This window comes from Lates calcarifer, unplaced genomic scaffold (genome assembly GCF_001640805.2).
Source record: "Lates calcarifer isolate ASB-BC8 unplaced genomic scaffold, TLL_Latcal_v3 _unitig_1672_quiver_1206, whole genome shotgun sequence".
Classification (NCBI taxonomy): Eukaryota; Metazoa; Chordata; class Actinopteri; family Centropomidae; genus Lates; species Lates calcarifer.
In genome coordinates this window covers 3,865-25,018 of record NW_026115678.1, presented here as the reverse complement: position 1 = coordinate 25,018, position 21,154 = coordinate 3,865, and the positions used below count along the sequence as shown (strand labels likewise).

Genomic DNA, 21,154 nt, shown 5'->3' with positions numbered 1-21,154 from the left:
TGTATTGTATGCTAACGAAATCCAAGCTGCCCACCAAAGAAAAACACCTCATGATCAAAGTGCATAATGAGTATGAATAGAATTGGCTTTTTACTATTATTCCAGTAGATTAGTCTGTTATCGCTAAAAGACGCCTCTTAAACTTTTCATATAAAACTTTTTCTCCCTGAGAAAAAGTTTTTTTCTTCCGACAGCACGTAAAGGCGTCATTTGGGACGCTGAAGCCAGAGGCGAAGTAAGTGAAGAAATCTAACCAACCATGAGCAGAAGCGAGCGAAGGCGTGGCGCCCGGGTGGGAATATGAAACACCGACGGACTAAACTGTCAGTTTGGAGCCCAGAGGAGCTGGAGGAGAAGTAAACACACGAGCAGAACAGACTCCTGCTCCGCTGTCCCCGCCGGAAAAACTGGTAACAGCTGATACAGTTATTTGCTCGTGTACAGCTGCTTTTCAGTTTCTGCTTAACCTTAATGTTTCTCAATTTTTTTCACCTTTCAGATATCAGTCCAGCGTGTGGCATCGACGGAAAACAGCGTGCGCGTGACATAACAGAAACATGTCCCAACAGGCAGTGAACGGGGTCTCGCACCGGGGCAAGGTGCTGACTCTGGACAGCATGAACCCCAATGTGAAGCGGGTCGAGTACGCGGTTCGGGGCCCCATAGTCCAACGAGCGGTGCAGATCGAGAAGGAGCTGAAAGAGGTAAAGGACAAGTGTGGGGCTGCTACATGCCTCGGCGCACGAGGACGTAGATAAACAGATAAGCACGAGAAGAATCAAAAACAAAGTGAATGTGTCAGAGGAGCTGATGTGGCGAGTTACATAAAGTTATAAAAGACTGTGCTTGTGTTACGCATACCATTTTTGGGAACAGTATCGTTTTTACTCATGAGAGTAAAATCATGTCTATAGAAAATACAAAAAAACAAATTGTGAAATCAACTCGTGTCTCTGTGGGAATGAGAGAGGATGAATGGGTAGACTGCACAGCTGTTGATCTGCTTAAACAGCTGGAATTTGACTCCAGCCAGCAGCCAAATACTGGTTGTTTTTAGCCTGAAGCTGGTGATTTTATCTTTTCTTTCTAACACCTTTGGAAAATTCCACTTTTATTAAAAACACTACAACTAAAAAAATATTAAAAGTGCCTTTCGGTGGATTTGGCACACACCAGCTACAGTGTAAAAAAAGTTATTTCCTTGCTCTGTTTCCTTGAGATATGGAAATAAATAGAAAAATAAAAAGAGAGGAAGAAGTAGGTAGCTCTGCTGAAAAAAGATGTTTGTCATGGACAGTTTTTGCTGACTGGCTGAGAGAGTGGAGGCAGGATATAGACAGTAGGTCAGCTTTTAAAAGTCCATGTCAGCTGTGGTGTGCCCGCTATGTTCTGCCTCTGCACTGCTGCGCAACACAACTCATATTACATTCTGCAGGGGTATTATTGATCTGCCGTGCTTTCCTAAGAACAGGTTGAACAAGGGGTCCTTTAAAAGGCGTAATGCAACCCTCTGTGCAGTCATGTCCTCTTTCGAAGACACGTAAAAAAGCTGGATGGGGCGGTTCTAGCCGGCTTTGAGTACATTTCATTCTGCTCTAGCCTGAGGTGGCTGCAGGATTGCGAGAGTATATTGTGGATGGTTATTACATAAGAAGAGAGGGTGCATTCTCTGTCCTCTTTTGTCTCTCCAGCTTTGCCCACCTCCCTCCTCCCCACAGGGGAGAGAGTTCATTGGACTATCTGCAGCTGTGAGGCCCAGCAACGTCTCAGGCCTTTCTCTGTGAGGAGGCTCATTACAAGCAGACCCAGTTCTGCTGAAAGTGCTTGAGTTCTCGGTAATCCACTGGAGGAAAAACCCTCCACGTAAAAAAAAAGGAAACCAAAAACAAACCTGATGTTTAATGTTTGACTAGATTCCTGCTGTAACGCCGTAAACTTTATTTACGAATTATAGGTTTATGTTAGACAGATCAGATCCAAAGTCCAGAAGAGAGAGTGCTTTAAGACACAAACATTAGCTTAGACAAACCAGCTTTTTACAGCATATGCTAATAGTGTGTTAGGTTAACATGAGTTGCTTTTAATAGTGTGTTGACAAGTGTTTTCCCTGAGAAAACACAACTATGTGCTGAATAGCAAACAAACTAGCAAGTTTCCTGTTCCAAGTCACCTGTTAAGCAGTAACACTTGTGGCGACGCAAACAAACGCCTGAAATGTAAACTCTAGGAGTTTTCTAAGAGGTCAGGAGGGTTTGCACGGCCGCAGTCATCCCAGTCATCTGGGGTTTTGCTTCCTGTCAGATCTGTGACTGACACACTTTTACTGATGGCTCAGCAGATTTCACGCAAGTGTGTGTGCGCTGGTGTGTTGATGACCCTTATAAATCCTTAGCCAGACATCTGGCATGACAGTGCCTGCACTGCAGTAAGCTAATTCAGGCTTAGATCTCAGCTGCCGGCAAGTCTGCATTGTCTAGGACAATAAAGGGGTGACTACAGGGCACGAGATCAGAAAAAGAATCCACATAGTGTTTTCATATAATTCCTCTATATCCTATAACTGTGCTCCCTTTCTTCTGAGTAAACTGCCAGAGGTAGGTTCATTTCAGTTGGCATCTTGTTAGAAATGGTATTAAGTTAGATAGATCACATGAGTGAAGCAGTGGTGGTTATTTTTCAATTTGCATCAGTTAGATTGAAGTAGCACAGTTCCAATTATCCTTGCGTGCCTGAACTGACTCAGAGGGAGGACAGTTTCAGATTACATCATACGACTAAGTGAAATGTGCATTCAGGATGGGCCCTATTCATCCGGGTGACCCACAGGGTTTCTTGGCCTGGTTCACTGGTCCGGGCCTGTGTAATCAGTGCCTGGTGCTGACTGAGCAGGAGAACTCAGCGCTGAGCCGGGGAAGCGACTGGCTTCTCTCTCTCTCTCTCTCTCTCCCTCTCCCTCCCTCCCAGGGAACAAGCAGCCTCTTTGTTGCTCAAGAACCTCGGGGACGAGGGCTAGAGAGGAAACGTGCTGCATCCAGTTATTTGGATTTCAAAGAAGCTCACGTCTGACTTAACGCTAACCCACAGGATCATGTGGGTCTTCCTCTTACCGTCATGCAAGGACACAGAAATGATAATATTGATTCAGTCTAAAGGAAATTTCTCCCTGTGTCCTTGAAGGCCTTTTGCCTGGTATTTTATCTAGGAAAACAGGGATTGAATAAACAGTATAATTTTTAAAGATATTTTAGACTCACATTGAATTATGACGCATGTGAGTATAATTTTCTTATGTTCTGAGCACTCCGTTTATTCAATGTAGGAAAGAAAGACAGGTTACTTGCATGTGGGAGAACAGGCCAATAACAAAACCAAAATGTTCCCACCGGTACAGACTTGAATGTGTCCGGGGGCGTCTGCAATCTCAGTGTTATTATTCTTCTCGATCACGATTGGACCAAAATAGTCATGTGATAATAATAATTTTGTGATTTGCATGTGAAATGAAAAATGTTATTATCATTATGTAATGTGAGCTCAGTAAAAACACAGGGTGGGGCACGTTCGAGGAAAACGTTTATTGCTCACACTGCTGTGTTGTTGTTTGACTTTTTGTGAGATTTGATTTATTCAGCAATCAGCTTTCACCTGATTTGAAAAGAGATCATAAAACTTTTTTTTTTTGTCCATACCTGTGAATGAAAGGCTAGATTTGGTGTTTGTCTGATTCAGGCATCACACTTAACTCACATAACTCACATTTAACATTTAGTTTCTTAACAGTTCAAGTAATGTTATTGGACATTTGTATTTTACACCAGCATGTAGTAAAATATAATGTCGCCAAAAAATCCTTATAACAATATTTATTTAAGCCTTGTTGCTCATCTGTTGTCACATTACCTGATCTGCTAAACAGCAACAGGTGCAGTATGTTATGAAAGAGCAAACAGACCTACAGGCACGAAACCAGAGCTTGCAGGATCCAATTTGGTCAAAGACATGGGGAAAAAGGACGTGCTGGCTCATTGGAGAGGAATAGCGAGTGGATTCAAGGAAGGAGTTGATGAGGAATAAAATGAAACGATCCGCGCTCATCATGCAATTTGATTAAGCCAGCAATGCTCGGCTAATACCACAACCACAAACAGTACAGGGTGTTTGTGTCTCTGTAAGCCCCAGCAGCAGCAGCAGCAGCGTCATCCTTCCCCAGGCCAGCAGCTCCAACTCTCTGCCAGGGGTCTTTATAAAACAAAAGAGTGCTAATGAGAGAAGAAGCATGCACGGGCAATTAGGGACCAAAGGGTACATCTGTGTGACATGAATACAAGTGGCTCTGATTTGATTTGCAGGCTGAGCCATCAGGTGGTATCAACACAGAGGGCCTGTGAGGGACATTCTGAAGCTTTAGTAAAACAAAGTGTTCCTTATCGTGATAACCTTTCAGATTTGATACACAGGTGTTAAAAGAATGTCTGAGGCCCACATCCAATATCAATAAACCAGCTGTGAAACTCAAGGTTATTAATGTAGGCAGGCGCTGTAGAGTCTTGAAGTTGTCGTGTCTCCTTCACACTTAACATGTGTAGACACATCCTCCCTGCTGAGAAGCCTGTCATTGTATGTAAGAATGAGAGTCACCAGGTTCTCACTTTTCTCACTGTGTCTATATATTCTAACCTGCTTTGTCAGTCATGCTCAGAGACTTACCTGTCCAGCAAAACTGATTCTCACAGTTCTTTGTCTTTGTCCTTTTAGGGAGTCAAGAAGCCTTTCACAGAAGTCATCAAGGCAAACATAGGTGACGCCCACGCCATGGGTCAGAAACCAATCACATTTCTCAGACAGGTTGGACTACTTTGTACAGTGTTTTGCCTCAAGTCATTTGAGTGCAGAATGACTGAGATTTCAACACTGGATATGTTTTTCACCCCACCCCGTTAGGTCTTGGCTCTGTGCTCTTACCCTGAACTCCTGGAGGACAACATGTTTCCAGAGGATGCCAAGAAAAGAGCGCGGCGTATTCTGGAGTCCTGTGGAGGCCATAGCATAGGTCGGACAACTCCCCCCTCATTCCACCAACCCGCATTCACATCCCCTCCTCTCAGCACATGCGTCACTAGCTTCCCCCTTCCATTTATGTATCCATTAATAATTAATTTGGACAGTCTGTGTCTGTGCGCTATTTAAACCAATCAATGTAGCATGTTCTGTCTGAATCAAAGTTCACTTTTGTGCTCTCTAGGGGCGTACAGCGCCAGCCAGGGGATCGAGTGCATCCGTCAGGATGTGGCACGCTACATAGAGAGGAGAGACGGTGGAATCCCCTCCAGCCCCGACAACATCTACCTCTCCACCGGGGCCAGTGATGCCATAGTGGTATGGATTACACTTTCCACTGTCCCCTCCCCATAAAAAAGCACTGACAAACTTTTGGTCAGACTTCTTACACGTGTTTTGTGAGTTGATATGTCATCTGAATCCAGGATAGGTGACATACTTATGTTATGATTGACCCATGAACGTGTTCTTGATTGAACCTCTGTTAATTATATACTCACTGTACTTTGCACATCCTTGACAGCACTCCACCCATAGACCTTTGTCTACATCAATATTTTCTCTGCTTTTATCCAACCTAATCAGGCCACTGAATGACCTTAAGATACACTCAGCTGCTGCATTACAATACCTACTGTTGTCTGCAGTGTTAAGCTGTGACATTTCTGACACAGAGTGAATACATATAGGAGTGGTTGTTTGCTAAGTATATCTGCTCTGCTCTGTTACATTTTGTCCTTCACCATTTATGTCAGTCTTGTATTTTGTCTCTACGGTTACTCCTTCTCTTCAATGTACATGAACATCCTGCCAATCCATCTACATTTTCTAAAATAAATGTTTCTACTCCTTCTACCACCTTTGTCTTCCTCTTCCTCCTCCTTCTCATTCCAGACCATGCTGAAGTTGCTGGTGTGTGGCGAGGGTCGCAGCCGTACGGGAGTGATGATCTCCATCCCCCAGTACCCTCTGTACTCGGCCGCCCTGGCCGACCTGGGAGCCGTGCAGATCAGTTACTACCTGGATGAGGACAAGTGTTGGAGTCTGGATGTGGCAGAGCTCAGGAGAGCTCTCAACGCAGCCAGGCAGCACTGCAATCCTCGCGTCCTCTGCATCATCAACCCCGGAAACCCCACAGGTATGTCTGGTGTCAGTAGTTTCTACATGATTGCAGATGAAAACAGTGGCTGGAATTTTTTCATAAAAAATGAACTCATATCTCGAGTGAAAAATCTTTGGGCAGTTTAGACAAACCATATTTTGAGATTTGGTTTTCTCCGTCTGTCTGTACACAACGCTGGTTATCCTGTTCAACAGGTCAGGTGCAGAGCAGGCAGTGCATTGAAGATGTGATCCGATTTGCTAAAGAGGAGCATCTCTTCCTCATGGCTGACGAAGTAATTCACAAATGTCATTTCCTCCTTTCAAAAGTTTGTCTTAAGTCTGTCTTCAAGAACAAATTAGCAATGAATCTCGCACTGAAGAAATTTCAAGAATATTTCAAGCATGTTGCATTTCAGCTTCCACATCACTAATTGATGTCAAAGCTGGTGTTTTGTTTTTCAAAGGCTAACCACATTCTTCTTCACTGTGTGGAATGCAACCAGAATTCTGATATGTCTCAAAGTTTTGGCCAGATCAGCACAACAACTGTGTGCTAATATTCCATCCCACTAAACAAGGGTTGACAAAACAGAAACACCTCTCAATGCTGCATTATGCAGTCCAGCACAGCACCAGTTATAACTACACCTTTAACTACAGCCATAGAGACTGAGACCAAAAATATACTCATGTATCATCCTTGTAAATGACTGAACACATTTTTAATTGACAACTTTTGTAGATACTCTGCACATTTTATTTAATTCTTATGTGTACAGATGTTGATCATTTTTCACCATTTTGATATGGCCCTTTGTATTTAAGCTGGTCTCCTGTTTTAGGTCTACCAGGACAATGTGTATGCAGAGGGCTGTAAATTTCACTCCTTCAAGAAGGTGTTGTTTGAGATGGGACCAGAGTACTCCAGCACAGTGGAGATGGCCTCCTTCCACTCCACCTCCAAATGCTACATGGGAGAGTGAGTAGCTAGACACATGTACAGTACACACAGACTAGTCTTGTATATGTAACATAGATTTTATTTTTTAGAGTTTAAAGATGGCCTGTGGAGTTTTCGACCTCTAGTAGCACTCCAGTAGCTGTTTATTTATTAGTGGGTCACTGTTCTGTTTATCACATGCACCCACACCTGGGTGTCACAATACACAGCCCTGCCAATGGTTTATTACTATTACACTGATCTGGAGGTGGCAATAGTGTGCTGAGAAATGTAGCAGTTATCAGTAAATGCCTGAAGCTAGGGTTGATTTCATCTGTAATTTGTGATTATAAGCTTCATAAATAAATTACTAGCATTACAGAATAAACCACTGACAGATGACTGTTTTTGTTTGAATCAATACTGGAGGCTCCAGTAGAAGAAGTAAAAAGGAAAGAGTGGAGTAAGGTCAAATTTGAGTCTTTTTTGTAGAATGTAAAGAATGTAAACACAACTGACAACACATCTAATGAAGAGAAATACAGCGCATTTAAAGAAAGAAAGAAATTTAAAGAAAGAATAGTAGTATAAAAATAGTATAAAAACTACAGGGATACACAGTGCAATAGTTAGGTAAGTGTGTATAAAAGTTTTTTTTTGCACTTGTGTAATATTTATGTAAGAAAAGAAGAAAAGATCCTAACCAAAAGTGCAGTGTCCTCATATTCCCAAGCAAAGTGGGATAGTGACAGATATAATAGTATATAATACAAAATATAGTAATATATACAGCATATCAATATTTCTAATATGCACTTGTGTATTGCTGTGCATAGGTAAAATAACTATATGAATTTATTTTTTGCACATGCATAATAGATGTAAAATAAATGTAAAAAATGTGTTGTGTTTTTGTTCCTAAAGAGGACCCAGCTGGGATATGAAAACCGGATACCCTAATATCCACAACACATGCTTGTTTAGTTGTCATTAAGTTATTCACACATGCATGAGAACTGATGTATAAAGAGGGAAGGAGTCCCAGTTTTCATGCTACAACCCTGCTAATAAACATGGATCTAAACAATACAAGATTTTAAATTTAAAAAAAAAGAAAGATGTTTTATGATGAAGGAAATGCATTCAGTGTGTTCATGTGACTGTAAGGATAAACACAGTGAATTTTAGTGAGTTACAATAAATTTAAACATTTGTCTTGTTTACAAGGAAACACCACAGGGCACCTTTAACTGACTCGAGGAGTTGCTACTTCTGCTTACTCTACTCCTGTTGTGTACATCACCTACACCAAGAGTGTACTTGGTGTTTGACTTTCCTCTCCTCTCTTTGTTTTTGACAGGTGTGGATTCCGTGGAGGCTACATGGAGGTGATTAACATGGATCCTGAGGTGAAGGCCCAACTCACCAAACTGGTGTCGGTGCGTCTGTGTCCCCCCGTTCCCGGACAGGCTCTCCTGGACCTGGTGGTCAACCCACCACAGCCCGATGAACCCTCCTACACCACATTTATGAAGGTCTGAAAAACACACAAAGAACAACAGCCAGCATGCATCCTGCCAATGCTCTGAGTGTATGCAAACACAGAATTTACTTATGTAAATACTCGTAAATACCATGACACACAATCTATGCACACAAAGACTGTACTGAGTGTGATTAAGTTACAGGTCCTCACACAACAGTCAGGGCAGTGTGAATAATCAGCTTTTGAATGCTGAAAATGCTATTACATGTGTTTAGCTGTTGCATTCTAACATATATTAAAGATGCTTTGTTACATCTTCATTAGTAAGAAAAAGGTTTGAGCTCTGTGTATGCATCTTTGTATGCATTATGCATGCTTACAAATAAACATTAAAATAAAATCAAATCTAAATAATGACTGTATGAATACTTTCATGACTGACCTGGCAAAGGATTTCAGCCTATGTTCTAACCCAGTGCATCCAAAGTAGGAAATCACATCCAGAGTCATCTTCCATTGTGTTTGGTAGATATGTACTGCTCCTTTCCACCTTTAAAGAGTGTGTGAGGTTACATTGGAACGAGGAAATACAAAGCACTCTTTGCAGTTGAGTAGTGTTACTGGGATGGGGTGAGTGTGTTGGTATGCTGCATTTTGTCCTACCTCTATTGGCCACAAGGGGGTGAAAATACTAATACAGAATTGAGCATCATAGGGCATGAGAAACACACATTACAAACACAATTGAAGTTATACGGATGATATACCATGAACTATGCACCACTGTATCAGTTTACTGTTGATATCTAACTTGATGGCCTTTTGTTAACTATCTAGTGATAAACTCGGAAAATGTTTCACTTAAGTAGAAGTTGATCTTTAACTTGTATGATTTGGGGAGGAGGTGTGGGTTTATCTTCGCCTTAGAGCCCCCCCATCTCTCTGAGTATCCCTAACCTGAACTGGGACACACATCGCAAGTTTGCTTTTTGTATATTGTCATAGGTTTGAGTTCACGTAATCATTCACCCTTGACAGTTTTTCTTTTTGTTTCCCTCTCCAGGAGCGGACAGCAGTGTTGGCAGCTCTGGCAGAGAAGGCCAGGCTAACAGAAGAGACCTTCAACACAGTACCTGGTATCACATGTAACCCGGTCCAGGGGGCCATGTACACCTTCCCCCGCATCACTCTACCTCAAAAGGCCATCGACAAGGCCAAGGCATGCTCTACACACACTCTACATCACTCTGCATTATTCGTCTTTGTAGCCAGGTACATGTACAAATGTGTATATGTGTATGTCCACAGGAGGAAGGCCAGGTCCCAGACATGTACTACTGTATGAGGCTGCTGGAGGAGGAAGGGATCTGTCTGGTGCCAGGTAGCGGCTTTGGGCAGAGAGAAGGAACCTTCCACTTCAGGTTGGTACACTGACTCAGGCAGATTTTAAACCTGGCAAAAAATGTTTTGGAGTATCCTCAAAAAACAAAAATCACCTTTGACGGTATTGCCATCAGCCCACATCTCTGTCTCTCTCTGTTCAGGATGACCATCTTGCCACCCACAGAGAAGCTGAAGGTTGTGCTGCAGAAGATCCGCGAGTTCCACCTGCGGTTCACGCAAGAGTTCTCGTAACGATCCTCCACCCTGAACTGCATCTCAAGAACCAACTCGTTCAGTGCCAGTATCTTCAAGTGCCTTTGTGTGAATGAGGCAGCAAGTCTTCAACATCAACTCCCGCAATACCCACGTCTCACCTCAAAGCGGTGTTAACACTAGACCAGATTTGTAAAGATATTTTGGAGGAAGTTTGAACATTTCCTTTAGATAGTGAAAAGAGATTTCCTGCTCATATGTACATACAAACATATGAAGATGTAATGATGTTCAGTACATGATGCACTTTCCCAAAGTATTACCCGGCCAGGTTTGTAATGTTCAGAAGGTGTTTTAGATGTTATTATCTATAAAGTTATTCTATAGAGTTAAGATTTTTCCAATGTCCTTGTCACAGATGCTGCTGCAGGTGCATCTCTCTGCTGCCAAGACTTTTACAGCCGAAATAGTTAGTATTAATTTACTAACATGTTAAGTGATTACTTGATTAACCTGACTGGCTGTAGAGGATGCACCATATTGAGAATGACCGAGTACTGCCAGGGCAATCCTTGTGTTTTAAAACCAGTCTCAGAATGTAGCCATTTGTATTACTAATTGTTTAAATTGTTCTTAAACATGATTAAACACTTGAATTTCTAAAACACTTGTTTTCTGAAATGTAGTCAGTGCTGGTTTTTACATTTGAAGTATTTGAAAAATATCCTCCAGCTTGGCATATTGTGGCCTTCTCAAAGGACAGCTGAAGTAATAAACCCATTGCATCCACGACACTATGAAACTATAACTTCCATTTTTACTCGCCAGTGACCAACAGTGTGACCGAGAAGCCCCAACATCAACAGAGGACTGTTTGGTTTGTTTGCGTTTGACGTCAGCGAGATGCGACCGGAGGGCAAGATTCTCCACGTGCATATCGTCATCACAGTTTGCCTACGGTCAGCGTTTGCTCAAATCGAACAAACCGAGGGAGCGCCAGAGGCGTTTATCGAGTACCAAAAATGTTGTTATTAAGGAAGGAGAAGCAAGAAACTGGCTGAAAAATGGCTTCCAGCTTTCAAGTGCGACGGGAAGAGCGAAGTCGCATAGGCCTGCTGCTTCTGTGTACAGTGAGCACCTCAAGAAGTAACGTAACATGCAACTTTGTCCGCTTACTTCAGCTGTTTTTTTACTTAATAGTTGACTTGTTCACATTGTTTGTGTCGTGCTTTGTTATATTGTTTGAGAGAACTATAGTTTAGGTAATTGCACACCTGTGGACGCAGCCGTCACTAATATTAATGTAGTTCCTCAGGGTTCCGCAGGAGGAGCTCTTCCTCCACTGTTGGATAAATTAATATTTCAGTCAATCAATCAATTATTCAGTCCTGAGAAGATAAGTACAGACACACAGGTGGTGCAGAGGCCGTAAGGTGTAAGCTTGAAAGTAAGGATTCAGCACAGGGGTTAGGATACTAGTCAATATTAAAGCTGTTGAACTGATACTGTTACCTACAGTACTGACCCACTCCATAGTTTCTAAATTCAGCACCAAATATTAACTACATTTTTTGCTTTTAGTTTCTGTGTACTGTTTACAATAACAGATGCCAGAGGAGAAGAGAGAAGGTGATGAGTCCAGAGCACGAGGGCTTCTCCTGTGTGGACAGTGGTCTCTGGCTGCATCGTATGTGGCCACACATAGGAGCCTCCCATGATGGCTGACCAGAGAGACCAGAGATTCAGCCTCATCAACAATGGAGATGCTGTTTCAACAGACAGGTGCCATGCTGACTACTTGCACATCCAGGCACAGCTTCACGTTGTGGGTGCTGAGTGTTGAGACGTGGTGTGGAACAATACTGACATTTTCATTTAAAGAATTTTGTGATGATGTGAGATTTTTTTTTCAGTAAGTTACAAAATAACATGTTGACATGTAATATGACAAAAGCTCACGTTAGATCAGGCACTAAATCCAGTCATATTTAGCAAATGGATTAATGACTAAAATGAATGTATCAGATGTCTATTGAGAAGATTTAATAATACAACAAAGGTATGAGTGTTTTCTTATTCTTATTAGAACAGTGTACAACTATACATGAGATTTAACTTCATGTAAGTCCAAACGTTTCAGGCTTGGGGCTAAATTCAGTCAGTGGTACTGTGGCATAGGGCAGAGCTTTGGCTTTTATGTCTTCCTGTGTTTCTGCTCATGTAATTGTGAACAACTAGATCAACTCTCCATTCATCCAGTCCAATTTATTACAGGTAATTTGGTGTTTGCTTTTAGCTGAAAATTGGACTCTGCAGTACCTTTTGATTGATTTCAGCCTTTAGGATACATAAAATTCACTAAAACACAATGTATTGTTACAGTGCTGTTGTTCTGTTAGTATTGTCGTAACCTGACTCATTAACCATTACAAAAGACAAGGAGAGACACTGTTTTAAACTGAAACATTGTACAGGTTTATTGCTGAAACAATAAAAATATACTGATTGTTATCAGGTGTGTTAGTGTCAGCTGTGTGTCACTTAACTATTTACTTGATTACTTATTATACTCTTTTACAGATTCATTTATTTGATTACAAAATTACTTTTGTTGAATTAAGTACTTAATTTACTTCATTACCCTAAGTAATCTATTACTTAATTACGCAGTTACAATGCTTAATTGATTACCCAGTTGCTCCACATACTCAAGTACTCTATGTAATCTATTACTTAATTACTTAGTTACTTCAATTACTCGATTACTCAATTGCTACAATTACCCGGGTACCCTAGGTAATCTATTACTTAATTACTCAGTTACTCCAATTACTCGATTACTCGGTTGCTACATTTACTCGGATACCCTAGGTAATCTATTACTTAATTACTCAGTTACTCCAATTACTGGATTACTCAGTTGCTACATTTACTCGGATACCCGAGGTAATCTATTACTTAATTACTCAGTTACTCCAATTACTGGATTACTCAGTTGCTACATTTACTCGGATACCCGAGGTAATCTATTACTTAATTACTCAGTTACTCCAATTACTTAAGTATTTAATTTACTCGATTACTTAATTGCTGAATCACTCAAATCTTTATTTACTCGATTACCCTCTGTAATCTATTACTTAATTACTCAGTTACTCCAATTACTCGATTACTCAGTTGCTACATTTACTCGGATACCCGAGGTAATCTATTACTTAATTACTCAGTTACTCCAACTACTTAAGTATTTAATTTACTCGATTACTTAATTGCTGAATCACTCAAATCTTTATTTACTCGATTACCCTCTGTAATCTATTACTTAATTACTCAGTTACTCCAATTACTCGATTACTCAGTTTCTACATTTACTCGGATACCCGAGGTAATCTATTACTTAATTACTCAGTTACTCCAACTACTTAAGTATTTAATTTACTCGATTACTTAATTGCTGAATCACTCAAATCTTTATTTACTCGATTACCCTCTGTAATCTATTACTTAATTACTCAGTTACTCCAATTACTTGATTACTCAGTTGCTACATTTACTCGGATACCCTAGGTAATCTATTACTTAATTACTCAGTTACTTAAATTACTCTATTACTCAGTTTCTGTACTTATTCGATTACCCTCTGTAATCTATTACTTAATTATTCAGTTACTCCAATTACTCGATTACTCGGTTGCTACATTTACTTGAATACCCTAGGTAATATATTACTTAATTACTCAGTTACTTAAATTACTCTATTACTCAGTTGCTGTACTTATTCGATTACCCTCTGTAATCTATTACTTAATTATTCAGTTACTCCAATTACTCGATTACTCGGTTGCTACATTTACTTGAATACCCTGGGTAACCTAATACTTAATTATTCAGTTACTCCAATTACTCGATTAATTAGTTGCTACATTTACTCGGATTCCCTAGGTAACCTATTACTTAATTACTCAGTTACCTAAATTACTCTATTACTCAGTTGCTGTACTTACTCAAGTATTGTACGTAATCTATTACTTAATTAATCAGTTACTCCAATTACTCTATTACTCAGTTGATGCACTTACTCGAGTACACTTGGAAATCTATTACTTAATTACTCAGTTACTCCACCTACTCAAGTACTCTATGTAATAGTTTACTTTTGTACTGGATTACTTATTTATTCAACTACTCAATTCACAGCACTTTTTTTAGTTGATTACTTAATTACTTGGCTGCTTAATTAACTCGATTACTTTATGTACTTGATTACTGAGTTACTCAACTACTCTTTTTACTTGAGTACTTTATTTACTCGATTACTTTATTACTGTACTTTTTACTTAACTGCTTTATTTACTTTGGCACCTATTTTCAGAAAGAGAAGATAGTTCGTGAAAAAATAATGGGACAGATGTGGTATTCAGTGGCTTTACTGTGTGTATGGAGCAACAGTAACTTAAAGTCACAGTATCCCAAAATAACAAAATGACTTACATTACATTCTTACAATACTTAACTAATTTACTCAGTTAATGGGACATACAGTGTGTTTGACATAAAGACTGCACAGTGAGGGCTGTCAGCTGTAGAATCACCCATCAAGGTCTCTGCACCCAAGTTCATCTCCTCTCCAGATTTGAAGACAGAGGATGGTTTCTGAAAAAATAAACAGATCTGGTATTCAGTGACTTCACTGTGCGTAGAATGTGCAAGGAAACAAACACAGTACTACGCTGAAATCACTGTATCGCAAAATAACAAAATGATAGATAAGCTTCTTTTAGCTAAACCGGTCGACCAGCAACATCCCAAAAAATGCCATTCGGCATAAACAAAATCAACAACTAACAGACAAGTTAGATTAACATTATCAGAAAAGTAACGGTTTTAATCCCTGAGGAACAACGTTGACACTGAACTCCGATCAAGGTGTGTCCTCGCTGTCCACTGCAGCATTGGCATTTAGCATTGGTTTGGAGTCAACGCTGGGTCAAACTGAGTAAGAAGACACCTCTGGATCCGCAGAAAATATCCAAATTATCCCCAACTTACCTCACCGTCCACACATATGCCGTTACTGTACAGTTCCCTCAAACAATACAACGAGGCACAACACAAACGACGTAAAACAAACCAACTAAGGAGAAAACACCGCTACAAGTGAGCGGATGAAGTTGCACCCTGCAGAATAGTTTGTCCTTTGTCAAAAACATCAACTTTAATGCTACAAAGGAGCCTAACTAAACAGCTAACAACACAAACATATCCACACAAGCTACATTACCCTCAGAGATAATTAACCGCAGGTGAGGTAATTTTAGACGGGCATTTCCGGGGTATCTGTCCAATCACAAACAAGAAGTGTTGTCCCGCCCCCTTTACCTAATCTGAACTCCTAGAATATTTTGTTTTGTGAGATGAACTCTCTTTCTGGAGTCCATTTCACAAATACTGGGATTTTATCCGCAAAACAGAATTTTCCATGAGTTGAATTTTGGTATAGGGACATACAGAAATAAAAAACTTTCACACTCACATTTAATCAGTTATAGATTCTTGCATTTTAACACGCTCGAATTTGGGTGCTTCTACTTAATCGGTGTGTGGGGGAGCCTACATATACCTACAATCACTTCAGGAGAAAATCGACTTCCCCAGTCAACCTCTCTTGAATGAATGTAGGTAATAAGTAACAGTGATTGAACTGTCTTAAGAAATAATATTGATTTGTGGTGAAATAACATATAGTATCATAATTGACATATTCATTTAATGTATTTGCCTTAGTGCTCACTAGATGACAGTATTAGAGGCAGCAGGCATTAACTTCTCATATTATATATCTGTATGTGTATATATGTATGCGTGTATGTGTGTGTGTGTGTGTGTCTGTGTGTAGTTCTTAAATTGTTAAATTGTGTTTCAAAACTAGCTTTGAATTTCTAAAAAATTTGTTTTCACAAATGTATTCAGTATTTGAATTTACAGCAACAAAGAGTCAAATCTGAGTGTTGGCTCACAAAGCCGCCATCATTTTGAGTTTTATTTAAAAAGACTTAAATCTTCAACAGTGCTTACATGCTTTTAGAAACAGAAGAAAGCTGAATCTCTTGGAATGAACAGAAACTAAAACGATGATTGAACATGGTAATCATCACCGCAACTCAGTAACACCGTTAAACTCCGCTGCTTTCCCCTCCCTTCCCTCAGCGTCCTCTAAGACTCTGCCCCGAGCACGGTAAGAGTTCTTAGCTACTGGTCAAGAGAGAAAGTTTCAAAGTTCATCTCTCTTCTGTGATAGCTTTGTGGCGTGCTTTTCCAAGAACTTGCTTAACCCTTCTACTGTTCTATCTCCGCCTTCAAGTTTGACGGGGCTGTGCTTGCTGTTGCTTGGGGCGAAGTATATTGTGGGGAAGCCTTCCACTTTGTAGCTCTCGTTTGGCACATCGTTGGCAGTGGCGTCCATCTTGGCGATCACCAGGTTCTTCTCCCCCTTGTACTTTTTGCCCAGAGCCAAGTAATCAGGCTCTAGTTTCTTACAGTGGCCACACCAGGGAGCGTAAAACTCAATGAGGACGTCCTTCTCTGTATCCATGACGACCTCGTCAAAGGTTTTTCCTACCACAACCTTAACTGGTCCTTTGTTGTTCTTTGGCACTGGCTGGGACTTGATGATAGGTTTCAGCTTTCCTGTAGAAAAGTAAGAATTAGTATACATACAAATCCAAGAAAGATTATTATTTAGATTTTTATAAGCTGCAATAGAGTGAAACTCCTAAAGTGACAAAATATGCCTCTTTTACATGATCCCATCCTTCAAAATCACTGCGGTAAAACACACAACTCAACACTCACCTTTCTTAAAAGCCATAACAAATTCTTCCAGCACCTCAGAGTCAAACTCCTCGGGCTCCATGGCAAATTTTTTGCCTCCATCTGCCAGAATTCCTACGTTAACTTCCTCTCCGCTCTCGCTCAGGCCCAGGCTCTTCAGCTCCTCAGCGTAGTCTTCCTCATCAGCAATGGCAAATGTGTACTCTGGGAAGTCTTTGGCCACCTCGAGCACCTTAGACCTCCAGAACTGTGTTGCTAAAAATGAATTATAAATGCAATAAAGAGCTTTATTGAATTGTCGACAGGTGCTGTTGGTTGATAAGAAAGTGTTACTGGGCTGGAACGTGAATGTAAATGTGTACTAAAATCTCTGTTCTAAATTTTAAACAATTAAAAATGCTGAATAGGTGTATTAACATTCAAAATCCCTGAGACAGACCAGGCCACATAAACAGCATCTTCAAAACTCACCTTTTCTGTAGTCAAAGCTGAAGTCAACTCCGTAATACACAACTACCAGGGGTCGTTTGGTGTAGCGCTTAGCGTCATTGCTTGGTTTCCTGTGGCCCACCAGAGGAATCACATGTTTTTTGAAGAAATCCTGCACTTCTGTCACTGATGTAGAGTCCTGTGCAATAAAAAAAGAAAGTTGTTGCATTCAAATGTCAGTTTTTAGAGTTGGATAATGCAGTGATTAAAAGCAAGAATGGATGTTGTCGAGTGAAACCTTGTATTGCTGACTGTAACATTAAAACTGAAAGAAAGCCAGTTAGTTTCATACCCAGTGAAACCAATTAAAATTCAACTGATTTAAAAAAAAAGGGGGGGGGGGTTGCAGTACCTTCACTGTGAGTGTGTGTGACGCTGGCTCATACTTGGAGCGGAACTTTTCAGGCTGAACAATGACGATCTGACCAGGTGACGCTTTGAGCAGTTTGGCCACTTCAGAGCTGAAGGAGTGACGGAAGGTGAAGTCTTCCCTCAGTGCATTACCTGCCGGACAGACGAGCAACAGTGAGAATAACATCCACAGGTCTATTTGACTGAATATCAACAAAAAGAGTTTGGAGCTTTGACAGAAACATAAAGGTGATTTAATGCTCACTGCGATGGATTATCCATCACTGGAACTACTTACAAGCCTCAATGTAGATCTCATAGCCTGCGTCCTGTTCACTGGAGAACACGCCGACTATGACGGCATCATCGCCATCCTTGATGAGCTCCTGCACCTGTTTTGCTGCCTGCACCTGTTTGGAGGGAGGTCCTGCTTGCTCACCCATGTACTCAACGATGCCTAAAGTGAAAGTCAAAGAGGCTGGATCAGGTGACGGATGAACAGAAGAGAAGTGTGCACACAGATCCACATGAATGCACAGATAGGCACACCACAACACCATCAGTGACCTACCGTACTTCTCTCTGGGTCCGTTGTAGTCGAACACCTTGCCCTTCCTGAAGATCTTGAGGGTGGGATAGCCGGTGACTCCAAAGCGTGTGGCGATCTCGTTTTCCACGGTGGCGTCCACCTTGGCCAGAGGAATGGGAGGAGTGCGCTGGCTCAGCTCCTTAGCTGCTTTCTCGTACTCTGGAGCCAAACGCTTACAGTGTCCACACCTTGACGTCAGTTATAAACAGGGAAATAATGAGGATTGTTTTATTAGTCTTCAGAGCGGCTATTAAAAAGCTCAACTATCACTCTCACAGTGCATCATCTGACATTTACAGTTTATGTGTTTCAAAAATGACAGTATGCTGACTGACCATGGGGCGTAAAACTCCACCAGGATGATGTCTGCATTGTTAACAGTCTCATCAAAGTTGTCTTTGGTCAGCACCAGTGTCGCCTCAGGAGGGGGCTTCCAATCTGGCTGAGCCACTTCTTTCACTCTCTCCACAATGGCTGCAACAAACAGACATTCACCATATCAGAGCTAATTCTTTTTTAAAAGGACATGCTTGTGTTGAAACGTTGCAAAGATGGTTGAACTGAACGAACTGCTCCTACCCTTCTGCGTCCTTTCTCCGTCGTAGTCCACCGGCTCCCCGTTTTTAAGGATCTTGATGGTGGGATAGCCCGACACTTCGAACCTGCTCGCTAACTCACTGGCTACTGTTGCATCCACTTTGGCCACAGGTATAGGAGGGTCGTTCTCCTTAAGGGCCTGGGCGATTTTTTCATACTCTGGGGCAAACTGTTTGCAATGGCCACACCTAAAAGGATAAACAACAAATACAGTAATATTGGAAGGGTTGCAAGGATGTGAAAAGAAAGAGGCATGCTGCAGAGAATTTGCATAGGAAATGGACAGGACGCTGAAAATTTCTCAGTTTCTTCTGTTCCTCTGCTGTGTTCTATTAAGTTTTGACTCAAGATTCTCAACACATTTCAACTGTAACCCAGTTTAAAATTCAATTATACTGAATAAACTAACAAGGTTAAAGCAATTTTCTTTAAAAGAGAAATAGCAAACATACCATGGAGCATAGAATTCAACTAATACTGTGTCTTTTCCTTCCATGAAAGTCTCGAAGTTGTTGTCATTGAGAATCAGCACCCCGTTCTCCTCTTTCACCTCTGTGTCATCATCTTCATCCTCGTCCTCCTCATCATCACTGTCGTCCTCATCAGCCTCCTCCTTCTCCTCTGGTTCATCTTACACACAAACAGGAAAAGAGTCAGTTTGATGTCAGTAGGACTATAAATGTTACTGCGGCCAAAAAGCTGCTTGTTTAACTCCTTACAGATTAGAGAAACAGGGCAGGTGTGGACATAACATGTAGCTGGTGATAGCAAACACATCCAGTGTAGCTGAGGGCTGTGCCCGTACAGTCACTATGTTGCACACTGACAATGTGTAACTAAAACAGGACTAACTCACTTCATGTTTTGGATGGAGCTTAACGTTATTCTAACAGTCAGGGGCCATGTAATTGCATGTTAGTGTGTGTGGCAGCACTGTTGACATTAGCTGACCTGTTAGCTAGCATGCTAGCAGAGTATCTACAGTAACTTAGCTAGCTAGTTAGCGTGAATATAACTTGCAGGAAACACAAAATAGCTGCATTACAGCTTTACCTAAATAACTCATTCAGCTGTAATAACATATCACACAAGGTTGTAAAATAGCTCAGGCTTACCATCTTCACATCTGCTGACAGTTGCAAAGAATGCAACGCCGAGCAGCACAATCAGCAGCAGTGCAACCTTCCTCATTGTTCACAGATGATGCGGCCACGTACTAACGACGTGCTTCTCCGAAGTAGCCGGCTAATTAACTTAGCTAATAACGCTGATGAATGTCATCAAAAATACTGTCAGCTGCACAGACCCGTTGCCCGGATCAATACTGATGTGTGTGTAGGCACGGCTGGCTCGTGGTTTCATACAAACTAATCACTTCTGAAATCACACACGCCGCCTCCTCCGTCTGGAACTTGTCTGACTTGCCACGTTGTGATTGGTTCTCATCATCGACTCTTCTCCAATCACAAGTCGCCACTCAATTCCTCAGCCTCATACGTTGGAAGATGCTATTGGGTACTTCTATTTAACGTTTCCCTCTATGACTTCTGCTTGTAAATAAGGATCGGATACATGGATATGGGCCAGTGGGTTAGAAAGGTAAATATTAGGAGAGTAAATCAATATGTTTAGAGGATGACATTGCTTCCTTTGTGCTGGACCATATCTCAGAAGAAACAGAAGATTTAAAAACTTAGTTGCTAACAAATTAATGCTTTGCAAAACGCTTGAATAAGAATACACACAAATATATTTTTGATTGTCAGATTGCAGGTCCACAGTTTTAGGTATTAGATCCCTTTAGATGATGTGCATCCTCTGACCATGGTAGCGAGCTCTTATGAAATCAGGATGGACTCTTCCCATGGAGTGTTTAGCATTCTACAAATGATGCCTGCAGAGAATCTGAGCAAAAAAAACCCAAAAACTTTCATTTATAATTTATTAACATCCATAACTGCAGATTTTTAAAAAATCATCCTTATTGTAAATGAAAACAACAGTCACTTCATTATTGACTTTATACCAGCAACTTGGAAAACAAAAATGCATTTTCATTTATGGATCACAAAAGCCATTAATAAATTGTCCACTAATCAATTACAAACATAAT

The 21,154-nt window shown here is 40.9% G+C and overlaps 2 protein-coding genes across 2 annotated transcripts; one reads left to right on the top strand and one right to left on the bottom strand.

The window, feature by feature from the left end:
• Window positions 1-244: 244 nt before the first annotated feature.
• LOC108890067 (alanine aminotransferase 2-like) lies at window positions 245-10,851 on the top strand. The gene is made up of 12 exons (XM_018686848.2): window positions 245-410; window positions 500-704; window positions 4,756-4,845; window positions 4,942-5,050; window positions 5,243-5,376; window positions 5,953-6,196; window positions 6,376-6,455; window positions 7,005-7,141; window positions 8,463-8,637; window positions 9,652-9,807; window positions 9,897-10,009; window positions 10,133-10,851. The coding sequence occupies exons 2-12, from the start codon at window positions 558-560 to the stop codon at window positions 10,221-10,223; spliced, it is 1,476 nt and encodes a 491-aa protein (XP_018542364.1). The 5' UTR covers window positions 245-410; window positions 500-557; the 3' UTR covers window positions 10,224-10,851.
• Window positions 10,852-16,186: 5,335 nt separating this feature from the next.
• Window positions 16,187-20,405, bottom strand: LOC108890068 (protein disulfide-isomerase A4-like). Its single transcript, XM_018686849.2, has 10 exons — window positions 20,157-20,405; window positions 19,494-19,671; window positions 19,024-19,229; window positions 18,780-18,918; window positions 18,427-18,632; window positions 18,154-18,312; window positions 17,857-18,008; window positions 17,487-17,643; window positions 17,037-17,270; window positions 16,187-16,871 (listed from the first exon to the last, which is right to left on the bottom strand). The coding sequence occupies exons 1-10, from the start codon at window positions 20,230-20,232 to the stop codon at window positions 16,456-16,458; spliced, it is 1,923 nt and encodes a 640-aa protein (XP_018542365.1). The 5' UTR covers window positions 20,233-20,405; the 3' UTR covers window positions 16,187-16,455.
• Between the last annotated feature and the right edge of the window lie 749 nt (window positions 20,406-21,154).

Coding starts and splice junctions, on each gene's coding strand:
- LOC108890068 (XM_018686849.2), bottom strand. CDS start 20,232: ATGAGGAAGGTTGCACTGCTGCTGATTGTGCTGCTCGGCGTTGCATTC. Junction 18,919..19,023: donor CGGAGAAAGGACGCAGAAGG/GTAGGAGCAGTT, acceptor TGTTTGTTGCAG/CCATTGTGGAGAGAGTGAAA. Junction 18,009..18,153: donor TGAGATCTACATTGAGGCTT/GTAAGTAGTTCC, acceptor TCTGTCCGGCAG/GTAATGCACTGAGGGAAGAC.
- LOC108890067 (XM_018686848.2), top strand. CDS start 558: ATGTCCCAACAGGCAGTGAACGGGGTCTCGCACCGGGGCAAGGTGCTG. Junction 5,051..5,242: donor CTGTGGAGGCCATAGCATAG/GTCGGACAACTC, acceptor TGTGCTCTCTAG/GGGCGTACAGCGCCAGCCAG. Junction 8,638..9,651: donor CCTACACCACATTTATGAAG/GTCTGAAAAACA, acceptor TTCCCTCTCCAG/GAGCGGACAGCAGTGTTGGC.